At 44.5% G+C, this 20,727-nt stretch overlaps 3 protein-coding genes across 5 annotated transcripts in view; 1 reads left to right on the forward strand and 2 right to left on the reverse strand.

Annotated features, from left to right (window-relative positions):
• Window positions 1–3,651: 3,651 nt before the first annotated feature.
• On the reverse strand, window positions 3,652–9,476 carry BRK1 (BRICK1 subunit of SCAR/WAVE actin nucleating complex). Its single transcript, XM_010984942.3, has 3 exons — window positions 9,316–9,476; window positions 4,722–4,804; window positions 3,652–4,294 (listed from the first exon to the last, which is right to left on the reverse strand). Exons 1-3 carry the CDS (start codon window positions 9,431–9,433, stop codon window positions 4,268–4,270), a joined length of 228 nt encoding a protein of 75 aa, XP_010983244.1. The 5' UTR covers window positions 9,434–9,476; the 3' UTR covers window positions 3,652–4,267.
• Window positions 9,477–12,176: 2,700 nt separating this feature from the next.
• Window positions 12,177–15,191, forward strand: FANCD2OS (FANCD2 opposite strand). The gene is made up of 2 exons (XM_010984943.3): window positions 12,177–12,225; window positions 14,365–15,191. The coding sequence occupies exon 2, from the start codon at window positions 14,373–14,375 to the stop codon at window positions 14,907–14,909; it is 537 nt and encodes a 178-aa protein (XP_010983245.1). The 5' UTR covers window positions 12,177–12,225; window positions 14,365–14,372; the 3' UTR covers window positions 14,910–15,191.
• Window positions 15,192–15,935: 744 nt separating this feature from the next.
• FANCD2 (FA complementation group D2) overlaps window positions 15,936–20,727 on the reverse strand; it is a 46,117-nt gene continuing 41,325 nt past the window's right edge. For all 3 annotated transcript variants that reach the window (XM_064496260.1, XM_031470846.2, XM_031470845.2), the window contains 5 exons: window positions 20,418–20,492; window positions 19,514–19,588; window positions 18,400–18,546; window positions 17,141–17,236; window positions 15,936–16,343 (listed from right to left, as the gene is read on the reverse strand). In XM_064496260.1, coding sequence (XP_064352330.1) covers window positions 16,275–16,343; window positions 17,141–17,236; window positions 18,400–18,546; window positions 19,514–19,588; window positions 20,418–20,492 — 462 coding nt within the window. In that variant the 3' untranslated portion in view covers window positions 15,936–16,274. The remainder of the gene's footprint in view (window positions 16,344–17,140; window positions 17,237–18,399; window positions 18,547–19,513; window positions 19,589–20,417; window positions 20,493–20,727) is intronic.

A 20,727-nucleotide genomic window follows, 5' to 3' on the forward strand; every position in this document is an offset into this window, starting at 1 on the left:
CATTTAAGAAGCAAAACACATTTAGGGTATTCTAAGTAACAGTAAAGCCCCAGGCTATATTATTCTTACAGTACACCGTCCACTAACGCAAAACCAAACAAACAGAAATAGAAAAAAATGAACCTACATTTTCAAGACAACCGGTGAATTTTTTTCCCTTCTACTTTTGTCTTTTCAGAATTTTCTTTTAGGACACATTTTGCCTTGTTTATATTTTGACCAGTTAAAAAACACAAAGAATTACAGTTATAAAGCAAACACTGATAGCTCACCATGTACAATTAACAACATTCTGTTATCTTTACTTTTTAAGACAACATAAATGATAAGGCTAAAATCCCCTTTAACTTCCATCCTCACCCCATTTCCCTCCTTCCTCCTCATGAGTTTGTCATGAGTTTGATGTTATCTATTCAGGCTATTATTCTCCTAAATTTATTCTAAATTTCCATAGAGTTCACTCTTTTTGGTGTGCAGAGCTGAGCTTTGACAAAATGCAGTCATGTAACTATCACTTCGATCAAAATACAGAATATTCCACCACTCCCTCCACAAAAAAGGTGTGATCAACCCTACTCCTGGACTTAAGCCTTGGCAACCACTCATCTGCCTGTCCTCCGTCCTGGCAGTTTTGCCTTTTCCAGACAGTCTGGAATATAATAGAATCATACAGTATGTAGCCTGAGTCTGCCTTTTCCCTGAGCATAGTACATTTAGGATTCATCCGTGTTGCAGAATACATCGCCAGTTTATCCTTTTCCACTGCCAAGTGGAGCTCCACTGTGTGCTCCAGCCCAGGGACACTGAGCAATCTGAATAAAGCTCCTGTAAATATTTGCATACAGGTTTTTTTGTGTGTGTGACCATAACTTTTCATTTCTCTCAGGTGAGAATCATCTAGGAGTGAGGTCGCCGAGACTCACAGTAAGTGCATGTTTAGCTTCATGAGAAATTGCCAAACTGTTTCCCCCAGGTGGCTGTGTCGTTTTGCATCCCTGTCAGCAATGTTTTGAGTGTTCCAGTCCCTCCACATCCTTCCGTGAAATTTCTACTATCAGAACTTCATTCTTTTTCAAAAACTTTAGCCATTCTAATAGATCAGATAGTGGTACCTCATTGAGGCTTTAATTTGTATTTCCTCGGTGAGTTAAAGCGTCTTCTCATGAGCTTGTTTTCCATCCTTTTGTCTTCAAAGTGTCAGTTCAAATCTTCTGTCCATTTCTTGATTAGCCTGTTTTCTTATTGTTGAGTTTCAGTAGTTCTTTTATCCAGGGTAGTTTTTATTCACTATGGTGAGATCACCGAGAACGATTTGGATTCAGAAAAACTGGGTACAGTATTTAACCTCTCCGAAACTCACTAGTCTCCTTACAGTTCAAATCAAAACAGCTACCCTGTCAACATCTTAGTTTTGTTATAAAAAGATGAGACATTATGTTTTTAAAAAGACTGAATGATTTAGTAAACATGGATTAAAATGTAAAATATAATTTTATCCTCAGTGAGGGTGAAATATTAGTATAACAGAACTCTCATCAATTGAAATGACAGACTGGGGATGAGAGAAATGGTGATTCAGCATAGCACCATTTATATGCACTGAAATGACTTGTGAGCAAAGACGTGTATGACGTGAGAATAAAATCTCAGCTTCTCGAGCCTGACCAAATGCAGTCTTTTAGAAGAGGGATGTAGCTGCTGCTTTTGGCTCCAGAAGCATCTCTAACCCAGAGACAGCCACAGGAGTGCCAGAGTTGGTTCAGTTCCTCAGGCAAGACTTCCAGAAAATACAACACACAGTTAAGCCTTCAGAGAAACGAAGCTGCAAGAAGAGAAACCAGACAACATAGACATCAACGCAAACAGCGTTTGCCGGACACAGCAAGGAAAACCCACGAAGCCTTAACTAAAGGAAGGATGGGGAAGAGGCAAGTAAGACTAACACAGGCGTGTGATAGTTTAAAAACTATCCAACAGCACTGAACTAGGAACGAGAAAAGTAAGCTTTAGATCTGGGTATACCACATTTGGAAGTAGAATGGTTAGAGCAGTCTGAGTTAGGGAGGTCTAGGTCCAAATCCCAGCACCCTCACTTACTTGGTATGACTCCGGACAAGCCTTAGCCTCTCTAAACTTGTTCCTCACCTATGACCTGGAGATAAGAATGCTTACTTCTCAGAGCCTGAGGATTAAGAACACGAACTAGCACACGGCAACACTCAATAAACTCCAGACAATACTAGTTATACATCCCTGAGCGAGACGAGGCTCATTCTATAAAGCGGGTGGGATGGAGGAGTCGCCTGCCAGCGGAAGCTGGGCTCACGGGCTCCCACACCAAACATCACCAGTTGCTCTCTTTACAACCAACAGCTTACCATCAGCAACACAGCATTTAGTGCACTTTTTTAGAATTAGTACTGTGATACCAGTGTTAACAGAGTATCTACAAGACCATAAAAATTTTATCATTTGCATGTTATCTAAGGAAGGGCTTCTCCTCCCTCTCCAGATCACCACCTCTTTTGCCCCCATTACTTTCTCATTATAGTCCTTGCATATAGCAGGAACTCAATAAATGTCTGTCACACTGACTGCAGAGCACCAGGAAATCGAAAACCTGAACTTCAGAAGTGCTTATTTATCCTGGAAAGGATAGGAGAGAGAATGTGAACAGTGAATTCAAGCGATTGTTAAAAGCGCTCAGAGGAGCTCAGTTATCTTCAAAAACAGCAGTTACTAAAGTAAACAATGTCAATTTTGTTTCCATTGTAAGATCACAGTATTAAATGAAGGTACTTAAAATCATCTTTCAAAGACCAGAACAGGGATCTAAAAAGATGAGAGTGCAGAGCAGCTTGAGCTCTGCAAGTCAGTTCAACTGCTATTTACTGACTGCCTGCCTTCTGCAGGGCACCCTGCTAAGCAACACAGGAAAAGGCGCTCACGTGTGCTGCAGGATGCAGACGCTCAGAGAACAAGATCAAATCCAGGGTTGACATGCAGTGTTAGCATGGCAGGATGGGAGGGGATGAGAAGACTAACAGGGCAGCACCAAATGAAACAGTAAAGCCAGGAGAGCTTTCTGGAGGAGGTTTGGCTTGAGCCAGACTGTGAGTGGCTAATATGACTTAAATAGGGAGAAATGATTTCTAGGTGACTAAAATGTAAGTTCTAAATGGGAGTTAAGCCTTTAGGAGGAGGTTGGCACATCTAGCAGGCTTTGATGCTAGAATGAGAAGTTTTACTCTTCTGTTTAAACGGTCTGCTTTTCAAAAGAAGTAGACATTTAGCACGTATCTTATACAACTCATCGTCTGCCCTGGATTGCAGCTAAACTGTGTGGATGCTGGTATTTCAATAGACTGTAAGCATCACGCCCGATTCAACACTGTATCTTTTATTGGAACATAATATGCCTACATAGTAAGTACTTGGTCAATGTCTGCTGAATGACCAGATGATTCCCAGGATGAATCTGTCAGCTCCAAGTCCAAACACAGGGGCTCCAGCTGATACGCCACCTAGGCTTCGATCAAACAGCTACATCTGAAAGTCTCCTGTTAGGGTAAGAATCTCACACGTCAGATTTCAGTGGAATAGGTGAGCCCAATCTCTGCTCCTCTCCCCACCACAATCACAGCAGTCAGGTAAAGTTGAGGAGTTTATTAGGGAAATAAGAGAGGCAAAGACACCCCAAATGACAGAAAGAAAACTCTGAAAACTTTTCAAGCCAAGTGGGGGCCTGGACTTGACCTCCCCCAAAGGACAAGAAACTGGTGTGTTAGCAACAACATTCTCTGGCAGCCACCTTGCTGGGGTGTGAGGGTCTCAGCCAGGACTGCTTCCCATCCCCGGCCAAAGGTGGGGAGGAGACAAAGACTGTAGAATTAATGCAGAGGCGATGAGAGCTGCAAAGAAAGGCTGAGAGAGGGAGAGTGAGAGGTGGGGAGGACCGTGACAGTCTCAGGCTTTTGGCTCTTAGCGCCTCAAATACGTTGACAAGTAGTTCTGCAAAATGTTTCCGAAAAGGTAAAAACGACTAACGTTGTTGCCGAGAGTTCCCCTGGCCCCCTCCCAACGTGCCACCTCACGCTCCTGGGTGTACATGGCAGAGCCCAAAGGCCACATTTTTGAAAAAAAGAAAAACAAGAAGAAGCCCTGTTGTTCTGTAAGGAGAGAGGAAGGAGCTGAAGGCTGCTGGGGCTTTTCCCACGTGGGCCTGTGTTCTGTAGAAGCAACTTCCCAGCAGCAGTGTGGCACGATTCTAGGTGAGGGTCTCACCTTTTGTCACCTGTCAAAGGAGAATTGACAATTAGATAAATTCAAAAGGATGAGAGGGAGGGGAGGGTATAGCTCAAGTGGTAGAGCACATGCTTAGCATACACAAGGTCCTGGGTTCAATCCCCAGTAACTCCTCTAAAAATAAATGATTAAGTAAACCTAATTACCTCCCCCCCAAAATAAAAATAATAAAATAAATAAACAAAGGGGATTAGAGGGGCCTAAAAAAAGTCTTATTTTATATGTTAAGTAGTTGGGAGTGGTAGAAAAGATGACAGCTTCAGAGTCCCACCAGAAAGTTTAAATCCAGGCAAGGTGCTTAACTTCTCTAAGCCTATTTCTGCTTCCAAGGTTTGTTAGCAACAAGTGAAGTGTGCGTTCTCTCCTGCACGGCCACTGCCTGCCTCACAAGGAAGCCCCCCGCCCATCATACTCACCCTGGCTTCAATGTACTCTATTCTCCGTTCAAGAGCTGTCAATTTCTCGTTTAGTGTTGCGAGTCTTGAACGGCAAGACATATCTGGTAAAAGAAGACTGGTGTTCAGGATCGATGTTGTTCCAGACACAGACACACACAGCCCCGAAGACGAAGAGGAGCGATGATAAACCGTGCAGAGCACAAAGGGGAGCGAGTGGGCACAGCAGGGGAGGGGGGCGATGAGGTGAGAAGTATCTTAGGAGCACAGCTGCTTAGAGGGCATCTGTTTAACTTCCTGCCCAGTGTGGGAGGCAGAGAATAATGCCCCCCACCAAAGACGCCCTAATCCCCAGAACCTGTGACAATGTATCCTACACGGTAAAGGGATCTGCAGATGTGATTAAGTTAAGAATCTTGAGATCCTGGATCATCCAGATGGGCCCCATCTAATCACAAATCTGTAAATGTAGATGTGAAAGTCAGAAGAAAGGTGGCAAAAAGAGAGATTTGAAGTGTGAGGGACTCAACCTGCCATTGTTGGCTTTGGAGATGGAGGGAGGTGGCCATAGACCAAGGGATGCAAGTGACCTTCAGAAGCTGGGCACGGCTCTCAGCTGACAGCCAGCAAGGAAACAGGGATCTCAGTCTTACAGCCACAAGAAACTGAGCTCTGTCAACCACGTAATGAGCAAGGAAATAGCTCCTCTCCTACAGCCTCCAGAAAGGAAGGCAGCTCTGCCGACACCAGGGTTTCGGCCAGTGAACCAGTGTTGGGCTTCTGATCTACACAACTGCAAGATAATAAATCCATTTGGTTTAAGCTGCTACATTTGTGGTGATTTGTTAAAGCAGCAATATAAAATGGAAAACTAATACACCAAGGCTGTGCAGATGGCCATTTGCTAACAGGCAAACCAAGAGTTTGAAAAGAGGGGAAATAACAAGAGGAAGAAAATCTCGATGGGGAGGCAAAGCAGAGGCCAAGGAAGCAGCAGACCCTGAGGAGGAGGGAAGGGGGTGGTGTTTCGGAGCCCAGAGAAGCCGCGTCACCACTGCTGCTCCAAGAGGAGGGTACCTGATGTGTCATCAGACCCTGCACAGGCCTTCCAGAAGGAGAGAAAACACGGAGAACATCACATACCCCGTGCAGCCCACATTCTATCGGCAAAGAATTCCTTTTCTTCCTCTACATTTTCCATTCTCTTTTCCCACCCCACCCAAAAGGAAACCTGAACTTCCTCTAAAATACCTTTTCCCCTGCAAACGACTCTTAACAGAAACCACCTGACTACTTTTTCTCCAACTGTTCTCAAGATCCGGGAGAAAAAGGTTTCCAGGCTTGCTAATTATTTCCACTACCTCCTCCAACTGTTGTTCAGTCATCCTCAATAATCCTCACTGCTCAAGTTTAAAATACCTGCTCTCCCAGACAGTCTCCTACTCGGTGATTTCACACTTAGCTCATAACCTTCCTTTTCATCCCCTCCCTGGATGTTATGCAAAAGCACTTTGGCACCCTTTTAACAGATCTTCCAAACCCTGATCTTGCCTCCACTTTCATTTCATCAACTCCAAATCTTACTCACTGTACCTGTCTAAACACTCTCCTTTAAGGCTCAGTTCAAGCTGGACCTCCGAGAGGTCGTTGCCAGCTGGACAGAACTCTCCCTCTTCTACGCAGAGTTGCCTCTTCTGGACATTGTTCCCCTTCTATTTAATCTTGCTTTTTATCCACTAGTGCTGCTTCTTCTAATTCCCAGGTCCAGTTTGAGCAGAAGCACTTCAGTGCCCTCCTTTTCCTGAATAGACTGCCACTGCCAGGACTGCCCAACAGGACCTAGTCTCTTTCAGTCTCGTTTTTAGAAGCTCAAAGGCACATCCTATATGCTTATCAGTAAGGGCATGAATGTTATCACTGACGACCTGTCATTTCCCATAAACAAGAGACACAGCAACACGAAGGGGTGGGGTGGCGAGAGGGAGGGGTCCTTCCTGGATGGCTGTTCTGTTCGAGCTCTGTCGATCTGGTGATGAATCAAAACCCAAGAACAACACTAGGCTACTGGCACACGGGGATAAGCACTGTTGAAAACTTCAAACGCTGAATCGAGAAACTTCAGTCATATTTCAGATCCCATCAAATATGTACTGGTTCAAACAACACACTGGGAAAGCACTCAGCAGCTGGACAAATCTGAAACCATGACGCATTTACATGTACATTACCACTGGATTTCATTCTGAAGATGCCAGCCGTCCTCAGCAGGGTGCTGGGTGGTGTACGCACACCAGCATTGCTAACAAATGCCAGTCACCAGACGGTTCCCTCTCTTAACTCTGCACACAACCTTCACCTACAAAAATCAACCCCATCTTTCTCTTAAATTGTTTCTGCAGGGTTTATTTCTCCAACAAAATTCTGAATTTCTCAGGAGTGCTTACTGTGTCCATTTACTCTTATTTATTCCTTTCTCATAGCATCTGACACACAGCTGGAGTCACAACAGGCAAGCTGTTATTTGTTGGCTAAGTATGAAAACTGAGATTTAAATACAGCCACATTCTTTTTTACTTTTTTTTGGTTCCATTTCTCTGCACATTATTATTTAGCTTTAGAGTCGGGGGAAAAAAGGTGTAAAAACAAAAAGCCATCATCTCTAACAATCCATTTTTAGAAACTTCATCGGTTCAAAGTACAGAACAGGCCTAGTGTTGGGATGTTATTGCTGCATCATGAGCTGTGTGTCCTCAGGTTCAGGTGGTCCTCCAGCGCTGAAAGAGAAAACCACGAAGAGCTACTCTCGCCAGCTGGAATCACAGGGTAAAAGCTGTTCCGAAAGTCACTGGGTATCCTGGAAAAACAGGTCCCTCTCCAGAGCACATGGCCTACACAGACTCTGTGGTAAGGGTGAGAATTGTAGGATTGCTGCCATTTTCAAAGAGCTCCAGATGCCCCCTAAAAGTAAATGCCTATCAAATCTCCGCACCATCATCAACACAATCAAGCATTCCAGAAACACGTCAGGACTGAGGAGCCATGCTGAGGGCTTAGAATGGGAAAATACATCCCACATTTGCTCATCCTGAGTCATCCAATGTCAAGACAGTGTATCAAGTCTATCCTTATGATTTATCCAGTTCCTTAGCCTGGTGGTCTTTGTCTAATAAACTCCTGTATCGTGATGTTGTCAGTCTTCATTAATACTACCCTCACCCCCATCCCGAGGAAATCCACCCTACCAAGACATATCAAGATTAGCCCTACACATCTTGTATGTAAATATATTAAGACAAAAACAGTTTTCTGCTTTGTTCTAAAGCTGTCACTATTTCACCTTCAACATAGAAATTCTTTACATGCAGGAAGTGGTTCTTATTCTGTGTCCCCGACGGTGCCTGAGACAGCCTTGTACTCTGATCTACTTTTTTTCTCTTATTTATGCTTTCTGACAAAACTTGTTCTGTTACCTTTATGTCAGACTTACCAGTTCTCTAGCTAGAAAATAATTCCTTTTTAAAGCTTTTTTTGTATATCCATTTCCCCTAATCTTTTTTTCCCGTTTTTTTAAACTGAAGTATAGCCAGTTTACAATGTGTCAATTTCCGGTGTACAGCATGTTTCAGTCATACATATATACATATATTCCTTTTCATATTCTTTTTCACTATAGGTTACTACGAGACATTGAATATAGTTCTCTGTGCTATACAGTAGAAACTTGTTTTACATTCCCCTACTTAATCTTAATTGCTTAATGTTGCTGAATTGGTGGAACAGAAGCACACCGGTTGGAAAAAGATCACTAGATGTATCCCCACACCTTGCGATGGCATAAGAAAGTCTACCTTATGCCCAGTTCTCTCAAAGAAACTCCTGAAGAACCTAAGTAGGAGTCAGCTCCCGGCTTGCTGTCCAGAAGGACATGGAATAACGCGGAAAGAATTTCAGACTGTCACGAGCAGGCCATGCCTAGAAAAGATTTTGCTAGAAGCAGACAGAACACCTAATGTCAGCTAGATCAGACACTAGCAATGCAGAGATCTCCACGGCCTGACACGATTTGGCCCTTACTCTGCCCCTCACCTCCTACCGCTCTCAGCACCGCACACACGGAGACGGGAAGGGACCAACGGGAGAGCGGCCGAAGGGGCCACTAAAAGGCAAGGCGCTAAAGGGTTTCGACTGGAGCCTGAGGGAGATGGGGGACCTTCAAGTCTTTACAGGGCAGTGACACGGCCATGATGCGCTCTGGAAGGTGCACTCTGAGCGCCAAGTGAGGACTGGAAGCGGAACCCAGAGGAGGAAGGGACAGATTAAAGGCAAGAGAAGAAGCCAAGGGTGGATGCGGCTGCCTGACGTGTCTGGGAAAAGGAAGAGCTTGTTAATGCATCCAGGGTGATGGCAAAGAAGCCGAGGAGTTCAGCCTGGAGCAGGATAACCCCAGAGGGCCTCCCAGTGGAGCCCGAGGGTCAGGGCGAGAGGGGGAAGGTGCGGCCTGAAGGAGGAAACGAAAACCGGCAGGAGCCCAGGGCTCCGGAGAGTTCCCTTCAAAGCTTCTCAGTGCCCTCCGAGGGCCTCCCTCCTCCCCGCCTCCCCCTGCTCGCCCGCTGACCGAACGAGTTGAGAAAGTCTGCGATTTTCTTGATGCTGCTGGTGATGACCTCAATGTACTCCCGGTTCGCCCAGTCCTGGTGAATCTCCCGCTGCACCGGGTCCTCTTGTCCCGCCATGGCTGCTGCCTAAGGAAGAGCGACTGCGCATGCGCCTCGACCCTCCAGGCCGCCAGTGCGCCTGCGCCGCCGGCCCACACCCAGCCTCGGCACCCACGAATCCAAGGGCCTTGTGGTGCGCCTGCGCACTGTCACATCCTCGGCGACGTCCCCGCTGAGCTCCCACGCTCGTGAAAACCATGGCTTTAATGTCGGCTGGGAGAATGGAGCGCGCAAGTGCCAAGATCTCCCACCCACCACTCACCTCCGTCACTGGCTGTTATGGTCGTTAGGGGGCGCGTGGTCACGCAACACCCCTTCCCACAGGTGTTCCAAACGAATGCGGTCTGTGTCCAAGATAATCTGGGCGTAGACGACTAAACCACACTAAACACAAATTATTAAACAAATGCCTATTAACAACGTGACGTGATATCCAACCTTGCATTTATCAAATGAACAAAACTTTTTTTTTATCTATAATACTTAGTTATGAAAAGGCTGAGGGGAAATTGATAAACTTGTAAATGGCTGGTTACACTGTAAACGGGCATTATCCCTTCAGAAGGCAATTTATAAATTGATAGCAAGAGCTGTAAAAAATTGAAAACCTTTTGACCTAAATATTTAATTAAGGAAATCATTGAAAAAGAAAAAAAATGTTCTTTGCAGCATTATCTATTTTTTTTTAAATAACTAAATCTCAACAGTTGGGGAATGGCTAATGGGGAATGGGGGTATAGCCACTCAGAGCAGTTTTATGCTAATTATGAACAAACACTATGGTAACACAACACCTGTCATAATTTGAAAGAGAAAACAAAATACAAAATTTTCTTTAAATTGCAACTAGGCAAAAATTGTCTGTGGACAAGAAAGATATACCAAAAAATGTCACTGTCTGGTTTCTTAAGGTAGTGGAATAATGGACAATTTTATTTTTGTTTCAGGGAATATTTACAATCTGGTTTGTGCAGTAAATGCCTTTTATCTGCTGAATAGTTAGATTTCTTCTAGCAGTAGCTGGGAAGAAACAATTACTAACAGACCTTTACTTTGGTAGAAAACCTTAAAAGCTATAAAGCTGCTTTAATAGCTGTTACCTTACTGGATCCTCACAAATCCTGTGGAAGGAAGTGAGGAAGATGAGGAAGAGGTTTCCCATTTCACAGATGAAAAAACTGAATTTCAAGATCACAAAGCCATTAAGTGGTGGACCTTAAGCAGCTGATTCCAGACTCTATTATCTTTTCACTATACCACTCTGAAAACAGGTTAAAAATCTATCTGAGCTCCCCTACATTGTCATATAAAGGGTTTCTAAAATAATAATAAATATCGATCCTGAATATTGAACCTAGGCATCCAGAAGGCTCTCTGCCCTTCAGTCCTCCAGTTACGGGTTTGCCACCATGGTAGTTCTTCACTGTAGAAATTCTTCCCAATGCATGGTGCAGGGCTACAAAGACAAGCTTCAGGAATGCTGCTGGTGCAACAAGGAATGCTTCCAGGTGAGAGACTGCCTCAGCATAGGGGAGACAGGTCCCTGTCTCTGAGTCTGTCACTTGCTTCACAGAACTTGGAGATCTTGTCAATGGCTCCAGGTAGAACAATCAGCATGAAATCAGATTCTTGAAGAAATGTGTCACTTGCATTGTGTGGTAATTTGACCCTCCTTTGCAGTCAAGTGTACGTGGACCATCATTTGTGCAGATACAGATATCGCGTGTGCACCATAGCAATGTTGCTGGCTACTTCGAAAACACTAAATGGACTCTTCGCAGAGCAAATGTATCTATTTTCACAAGAACCCCTGGATGGTGCAACCAGAATGTTGAGCACTGCATGATACAGACCAAGTTGATGTTGTAGGTCATCAGTAACAGGCAGTATGGGAGATTCTGACTTCCCATAAGGTACAGTAGCCACAGAGGTGGAGTATCAATCAGACTTGGAAGTGATGGCAAACAGTACTTCTGGCAATACATTCCTTAGTGCTGGGCAGACCGCACAGTTCTGTGGTGCAGGTTGTCATAACAGCATGAAGCCCTCTATCCAACAATTTTTAATCATAGTTGGGCACTGTGGATATAGGAATCAACTGGGTAGACCTCTCTTCTTCCAGCCTTCCAGGGTAACTGTTTGCAGTGAGATTTAAAAGTTGTCAAATCACTCTTTTATTAAGGTGAAGGTGTCAGTTTTTCAGCTTTGTGAGAATGGGAGAGAATCATCCTTTTTGAGTTTAACAGAAAGCAGAGAGTTTTTGGTCAGGAAGTCAAGGGGAGAGATGTATCTTCCTCTTGCTCTTGAAAAGTGAGCATTTATAAACTGTCTCCTGACACTGGGATCATTTCAATGCAGCAACAAAAAGCCTTCAGAACTCTGGGTAACTTAGCCTGAATACCCAGAGCAGGGTTTAAAGAATACAGCTCACCTTTTAACACCAACTACGGCTCCCGGGACATTTATTCAGGTTCCTGGCCAGTCTTTGAAGTGGGGGCATCCATCTTCTTCGATTAGATCAAAGGCACACCACGATGGCGAGCTAGGGAGTAGGTGGAGGGTAACAGGCGATGGGTGTCGAACCAGCATTCCTGAAGGCTGAGTCTTAGACCCGGTGTTCCAAGGAGGTGGGGGCTCCCTTCGGGGCTCCTCGAGCACCCCTATCCGGCTCCTCCCCCTCCCCCCGCGGCGGTCCGGGCTCCCCGGTGGTCCTGGGTCACAAAGGCGGTTGCCAGGCGCCGGTGGAGAAAAGATGTGGCCCGGGAACCACGGCCGCCACTCTGGAGCGTGAGGCCCACGGAGTTCAGCAGGTGAGCCCCCGGCCCAGACGGTGGGACCAGGCCCGGGCTCTCACTGCTACCTCCGCCTCGGCCAGAGCTGTCTGGCCCCTGCCCCCGAGGAGTAGGAACCCCCGGAGGACAAGCCCCTCTTCAGGCTGGAAGGGGGAGCCTCCCCCACTCAGGGCAGCTCCAGCGCCTGGGGGGTAGCAGTTCAGTTCACGAGGACCTCAGCTGCACTTTGACGCTGCCTCCACCTTTCCCAGGTGGGGCAATCACGGGACCCAATTCCTTGGAACAGGAGGAATGGTATGAAGGGGAAGACGTCGTGGCCAGAACTAGGTGTTCCCTATCTGGGAGCTATTAGAGCAGCTTGAACAAGACTTCCTTGGTTCAACCCCTCCTGGAGTAGATGGCTTATGGGTGGTGGGAATTGGGAGTGAACCATTTTTATTTGAACCTTGTGTGAAAGGGGTGGGAAGACCTGAAGTCAGAAACCCTCTGTCACCCCATGTTGGTTCTGTTGAATATTTAAGCTGGATATTTAATAAAGCCTTTTCCCTGTGGCCGTATTTCCTCTTAGGAGAGAAGTGAGGAAAGTCTCCTGGGATAAATTTTTTTTTAGTTATATGCTTAGAGGAGTTAACATCCTTTGCCCCCACCTTGCCTTGGTGGTGTACCAAAGCAGCTCTGATCCTGGAGCAGGCTTCTAGGATCATAGTATCAAGCACCAGAAGCCTTTCACAGGCTGTTTGGAATAAACATCCCTTGGTTGTCGATTTCTCATCCTAAGGCAGCACAGATATTTGAATACAGTATGCAAGAGGGCCTGCAGGGATCAGGAGAAACATACCAGTTGGAGGAAATCAACCAATCTCCTTTATACTGTCAGAAGCAGGTCTTCTGGTTTGAAATGTCACTAACAATTCTTTGTCAATAATGAACTTTACTGTCTCACAAACTATGGTGGAGGCGTCAACTTTTCATAGCATTTCCTGGGCAAATGATGGGATGGGATCAGCTCTGCTGCTACCTTTGTGGGAGAAGAGAGAAGGGGCAGAGAAATACATTTGGCTGGAAAGAAAAGGGATCTGCTATACCCTTTAACATAATAGGTAGGTGTTAAAAATATGTTAGCTTCTCTTGAATTCGGTAAAACTCTTTATGTCCTGGCAATTTTAAAGTAGAAAGATAGTCTAAATTCTACCTGGATAAATTTTGAGTTAGCAACATCCTCCCAGCCTTTTCCTGTATCTTCAAAAGGGAAAAAAAATCAAGTTCTTAACCAGGCATCTTCCATAGATAAGAAAACAAAAAATAAAACCAAGTCACCTAGAACCAGATAAAATTTTTAAAACTTTTAAAGACTGGTTTTTTGAAACTTCCCCTCTCAACCTGGTGTATTTCCTCCGAAGTGGTACATAAGTAGCTCAAGGGCTCTGAGAAAACGGCTCCCTTGTGTCCGAAAAGAGGTGTTTAGGGCCAAGAGGAGACTGTCACATAATTAAGAATAGTAAGAGCTGAAGCTCCTCAAAGGAACAGCATAAGAAGTTCTCAAACTATAAGGTACATCAGAGTCCCCTGGAGGGTTTGTTTAAATGCAGAATGCAGGACCCTTCTCCCAGAGTTTTTGATTCTATAGGTCTGAGGTGGGGCCCGAGAATTTTCGTTTCTTCCGTGTTCCTAGATGATGCTTATGGTCTTAGTCCCAGGATCATACTTTGAGAACCAACAGTATAAAGCATTTAGAGTCATAAATGTTTGGCAAGACACGCCTTTTTTGAGCACCTATCCACAAATAATGTCTCATCCTGAAGTGTCAGCATCCTCTGCCACCTGAGAGGTACAGATTCTGTTTGTGGCACTGATAAACACAGCATAGATCCTAATGCTGAACAGGGGTACTCCATTTTGGACAAATCCATTTCCTCATCTGTAAAATGAGATAAAACCTACCTTCGGAGGCTTGCGATAAGGTTGAATAAAGTTTTAGTACACACAGCAGTTGCCAGATTCAATACTTGTTACCATCCTCTACTGCCCTTTGTAGAATTACTAGTATCCTACTATCTCCTGGAATCTGTTCCAAGAACTAGAGTAAGTTGAAGTCAATAATGAGACCAGATGTGAATCATGCTAGGGCAATTCCATGTTCTGATTCCTCTCCTCTAGGACTGTCAATGGCAGGATACCAGCTTTGGTCACCATGGACCCCACTGGATGAGAGCTTCCAATGGCTGCGACACACAACACCTACACCTTCTTCCAAGCACCCCTTCAGGGCTTCCCCCTGCTTCCCACACACCCCTTCTGACCTTGAAGTGCAGCTGTGCTTTCAAGAGGTCACTCTAGTCCTAGACAGCTCATTCCTGGAGGCTGGGGTGAGTCCCAAGTTGCCCTGCCACACATCAGAGCTCCGAGCCATGAACAACAAGAAAGGGCTGGTCAGGAAGCCCCAGCCTGTCCGCCTCAATGGAGTGGATTCTGTCTTTGGCAGGGTCATCACGGCTCAGCCGCCAAAGTGGACTGGGACCTTCAGAGTTTCAGACAAGTCAGCCTTTTGCAAAATCATCAGCCGGGAGCACCAGTGGCCCACGGGACTGAAGGAGCCTCAGATTCAGATGACAGTGACCATGTGCAAACAGATGTTGCGCTCCATCCTCTTGCTGTATGCGACGTACAAGAAGTGCACCTTCGCCTTGCAGCACTCGAAGTAAAGGGTCCCCGTCTGGTCCCTGTGCCTCACACCATGCCTTTTCTATGTGCCTGAAGCTCACAGAGACCTGTCCATGTAAAGGGAACTGTGTTCGCCTCAGCCTTGTTGCTTTTCCGTCAAGCAGTGACAATTCAGGAGCTCCTCTCCTCCCTTCCCCTCCAAAACAGGGCCAGTGACAGAGCAAGGGAGAACGTTTCCATTGTAAAGCTGAACAACCATTTAAGAGTCAAATTAGCACTGACATATACATTGATAAAGAACCATTAAACAAACCATATAAACCCATGAGTCTAATGTGAACTCATTTAAACACCGAAGACCACAATGGGTTGGGGAAACAGGGTGTCAAGGAAGGAGATTATGGATTTCTATGTACATGAGGATAGAGGGGTCAAAAATCTGTATGTGGGTCAAGGATTAATTTAAAAAAGCCTCCCCCACCATAACAAGAACATAAAAATCTAACCAGCTACACCCTAATACTACCAGAGAGTACAAAAGTGGGTAAAAATATTAACAATTATTAAATATTTACAGCCTGGCAAGAAGGAACTTGGTAGCAGCACTGAAACTGGGCTTTCTGGCAGAAAACATGAGAGTTCTCCATTTTAGCTGAATTGTACTCCTAACTGTCTATTTCTCAAAAAGTGCAAGTAACTTTGCACATTCCTATAAGTAGATCACAGGCATAACTCAGAATAATGTGGAAACAAAACATTATGTAGGCAAAGTTAACATGAGGTTGATGCTGCCTTTTTCTCCTCTGTCTACATCTACATGACCATCAAACATTTAAAAAGCAGCCCAATATTCCTTTTGACTTTCTTTGGGCATTTAAAGAAATTCATCACTCCTCCAAAAAGATACAAAGATCTCATCTCAAATAAGACGGTCCTTGTAATAAAGAACATATGATTTTAAGTGGCAGAACTGATGTGTTGACCAGTCTCCATTAATTCTCTGCACAAACCCCAATTCAATTCCATCGAATCCTTGAGTAATGAAATTTGTAGAGGAACGAGGTAGCTGAGGCAGAACTTAAAACAAGATTTATTGGTAAAACTAGTACAAACCTAAATTCTAGAGTAAGTCAGAGTTTCAAAACTCTCCCAAAGCCCAGAATCCTGACTACTCCGCAGCATGGCTCTGCCACGTTCGCCCGAACTGTTAAGTAACGCTACATGCGGATTCGACATTAGCTGACAGTCTGTAAAATCCACAATTACACTGATTCAACAAAAACCCCTCAATAAGGACAAAACAGGATGCTTCCAATTACAAAGGCAGACCGCAGATTTTGAACACTGAACACAAAATGGTTAAGAGGCTGGCAGAGGTGGGGAGGGAGCATCAGTCTGTCTGTGGTCTAATCAGAGTCATCATCACTGTCATCACTCTCCTCTTCTCCATCACTTGCTTCATCTTCTTCACCATCCTAAGGGGCAAAGGATATTTCAGGTCATCGGGGCGACCCCATGACTTGCAATACTGCTCCTATAGCACATATGACTGCACTGTATCATTGCTAAGACCAGTGATAGGTTTTAAACCATTCTTTTGAAAAATGCATGAGGCTCTCCTGTTATTTTTGTATCATGGTTTCTAAACCAAGATGATGGAGGAAGCCATCCTGATACTGACTTAGGACATTCTACAACACAACCAAATTTGCATGATTTTTTAATAAGCCATGCCCTTCAGCTCTACTGCATGTATGTGACATAGGAATAGAGTGCGTGTTCAAAATAGAAATGTTACAGACGACCATGTAATAAAAGAATTTTTCATACTGAATCATCTTTCTGCATCAGTCTCAAACTGCATTTCAGAGAGGCTCCACAGCAGGGGTTCTTAAACCTGGGCTTCTCTGTATCCATAACCCACCTGAATTGTAACAAACTTTTATAAATATATACATTTTTCTTTAGCTTTCTTTAAAGTCTCAAAAGCATTGGTAGTAGCCCAGAAAGAATAAGGACTCTTACTCTTACTCAGTCCTCAGAGGGTGGAACCTTTTGAATCTGCACTTTGACTTTGACATTTGTATTGGACATACTCAATCTCCTGGCCCTCACAGAATGCATATAAGCACAGTTTTTTTTGAGGGAATGGAGATTGACATAGAAGTATTTGACTATAAACTCAAGTAGGGAAGGTTCTGCACTCTCTACCAACTCAGATAATTAACAAAATGCAACCATCAATGCCACTCAGGTGCTTCTGCAGACAAACCTCTGTTGCTTTGCTCTTGGAGGCCTGGGATGAGGTATCGTCCTCATTCTCATCTGCTGTGCTCTCCTGGGAACTCTGGGATATAATCTCTTCACCCTGAATGGGAATGGGCCAAGCCAAATGGTGGCTTATCATGATCACATTTGGGGTCTCTCAAGGGGAGACTTGGTTTACAGGCAAGGCAAAAGAAGATACTCACTCATTCAAATATGGTCTAACAGACACCAACCTGTGATCCAGAATCTAGAGAAGTGATAACCCAAGGTCTCTGAGATATCTGAGACTCTGACACAGTATGTGGTTTTACAAAAGATTCATCTTCCTATACTAATATCATACTAGTTTTATGGGCCAGATTGTGCTGGTGAATCTCTCATTAATGCTGAGTATTGTTCTAAAATCTCCCAAGTACCTTAAGGTATATGAGCATGAGCACCAACACACCAACACACCATCACAGACGGCCAGGTAGAGGCTGACGGTACACTTCAGTGGTTTAAGAACATCAAGTCTGGATCAGGAGTGTGTGGACTCAAACCCTGGCTCTGTGTACTTACTGCTGAATGACTTTAGGTAAGTTATTTAACTTCTCTGAGCTTCAGTTTTCTCACAGGAACAACAGTATCTACATCATAATGTCAATGAGAGGAAAGGACGGTAATTCTCTGGGGTGCCATTCTCATATATAAGATTACAAGACTCAGATACTGTAAGCATGAATGAGAAGGGCTTGGACCTTATTTGAAAAATGCTCTAACTCCAAGATAGTAGTATAAGCAATACGAGATTCCAGTCAGTCGGACAATTGAGAGAACTAAGAAATGCTCATTTGTTAAAACTAACCAGAGAATAATTTCAGGAATAAGACATACTGATTGAGGGGGGGAAAACACCAAATAACTAAACAAACAAAAAAAGGTTTTCCATATACAAAAATATTCTGAATCTGCCCTCAGTAGGACTTAAAGGTAACAACCTAGCTGTGGAAGGTTTTCTGATCTGGCTCCTCTGTGTCTGAGGTCTTACTTATACCAGTGGTATGTTTTGGTGCCTTCACTGCCTGGAATGAGGTGTACAGCCTGCAACTGGGGCCCAAAAGCAATGTATTCTCACTTTAAGAGCTAAACAGTCAAGACTTAAGAGAAAAGCAGTTCTGAGTACTGAGGTAGTGGGGCTTAGGTGACCTCCCTTGCATACTTTCCAACACTCTCACGAAGAATGGGGGTAGGAGGTTACCACTGGTGGGGCCCCAGGCTTACCTGCAAGTCCCGGTTTTTCAGGTTGCCCAGCCAGAAAGCCTCTCTGCAGTTGTTGAAGATGAGCATGGCTTTCACTCTGCAAACCAACAGCTCCAGGGTCTTTTTGAGGAAAGGCACATGTTTGGTGAGTTTCATGTCCTGGTGAATCTGAATGGAAACAAACGCACCCAGTTCATCTGGGTTTATTATCATGCTTTCACATTTCCTGTATGGAAACTTCTAAATTCCTGACACCTAGAACGCTGCACAAGAGCATGAGCCCTTCCAGATGGGCCAGAGACACAGCCCATCAACGGCAGCTGTCTGGCGGAGTATTCTGAAGAGAGTGGCAGCTGTCCTTCAAGCTAAAAGAGCCTAGAAGACATGCTACCAACACCTCTCAGTTGCTCTTCATAACCTCTTATCGAGCAGTTATCAATGGATTTGCCTAAAATATTCTTATACATATACTAATCTTAAACAACAGAGTAACCCTGCTTAGCTGAGAAAAATCCTTTAAATTCCACTGTTAAGCACCTTGAAAAGTTAGAACCAGGGGAGGAAGTGAACAATGGGAAGTGGGTGGAAGAACCACTGGTTTGTGGGGACAGCAGAACTCCGTGGTTCTGTGTTCCTCAGACAAAAAGTGACAACAGTTCAACTGTAGGCTTCAAGTGGAAAAATCCTTTAATGCTAAAATGTTCATAAGAGACAGATGTCTTCCTTGACAAACAAGCAGTCCAGCTGAAAAGCTCTAAAAACTGCTGCTTTTAGAACTACCACTTGTCTCCAGCAGTCATCACTTACATAATGTTCCTCCTACCCAGAGTACTTTGTAGCAGTAACACATCCACCAACATTCTCTCACTCAAGAAGAATTTCTAGAGGAAAGAGGCTATGGAGTTTGAGTCAAATTTCAGATGCAGAAATTCCCCTCTAGATGATTACCCAATCTCAGCCAGCAGCTGAGGATTTGACCACACTGAACAAACTGCCTCTGGACAGACAAGTCCTAGAAACAAAGGCTCAAGAGGGCTAAAAAAGGAAGAAGGAACTGGAGCCCATGGATCTCCAAATCCCAAATGCAGATTTCGCCAACAGGTGGGGAGGTGACGTGACCTGCTTTCCCTCTTACCTTGGAATGCCCACACAGGTGATGAAGCAGCCTTGTGCTCAACTGGAAGGTTTCCAGTAAACTCAGAACATCTTCCTATAACCAACAACATTCATAAATGCCACATGAAATCTCATTTCATTTCACACGCAAGAATATCCTTGCAACCAAGGGTTCCAAAGAGGATCCAGCCTGCAGTTCCCAGCCATATACGGATAATCATCTCTTCTTTTTTAAACTGAGGTACAGTTAATTAACAATACAAATTTCAGGTGTACAATATAGTGATTCAAAGTTTTAAAGATTACACTGGATAATTATCTCAATTTGGCCCTCAAACAGGAGGAGGAGGGCTGACTGGCTGTCCTCCCCTTTCTCTTTCTGAGCTATGAGGGACCAACCAAACACTGTGAAAATGTTTTGCAAAGTCCAACCTGCTAAATGTGTAAGAAATCATCACCTCTGTTTCTATTTTTATTTCACTGCTGTAGTCCTGGATTCCACTCAGCTAAAAATCTCTCAAAAGTGTCTATTATAACAGCAAGAGTTTATAATACAAATAGTTTGTTTTTTAAATTCCTGAGACCAGACCTAGAGAAGCACATGGGAATAAGCAAACGACACGCTAATATGTGAGGTCCTGGGAGCGCAGTAGCACAATAAACTCAAGCTAAAGGGAACAACCATCCTCAGATCTGGAGGAGAAGTAGGAAGGTGGGTCTGAGGAGTACAGGCTACTATGGAATATTCAGTCCTGTACAGGCATCTCTGGGGACAGCTGAAGTGACCAGAGGTGCCTAGGTAGATCTGTGGCCCAGAACCTGGGCAAGGGGACTGCCCCCATGCCAGTCCAGGAGTCGCTAAGGACGTATCTTCTAAACAACTGTACAGAGGATGTCTTTGCACTCTGCTTCTCAGTTCTTACCCGGTGTTTTCTAAAACTGAAGTCTAGGAGCGGCATACACTGCTTCAGGAATGCTTCCACAAACAGACGCCCAAACTGAAGAAGAGAAGAGACACTTGGCGATTCCTTCGGGTTGAGGCCTTTCACCTGCAAGGCCCCCGCCTGAGGTGGCCTAGCATCGCTCAGACCAGGGGCTTTATTTTCTCATTTTTATATAGAAAAAACAAATTAGGAAGGGTCGAAAGGGTTCATTTGGAAGATGTAGCTTCATGCAAAAACTAAATGGGTCTGCTAATCAAGCTTCAGAATTCGGTAAACTTACATACCCCGG

This window comes from Camelus dromedarius, chromosome 17 (genome assembly GCF_036321535.1).
Source record: "Camelus dromedarius isolate mCamDro1 chromosome 17, mCamDro1.pat, whole genome shotgun sequence".
Lineage (NCBI taxonomy): Eukaryota > Metazoa > Chordata > Mammalia > Artiodactyla > Camelidae > Camelus > Camelus dromedarius.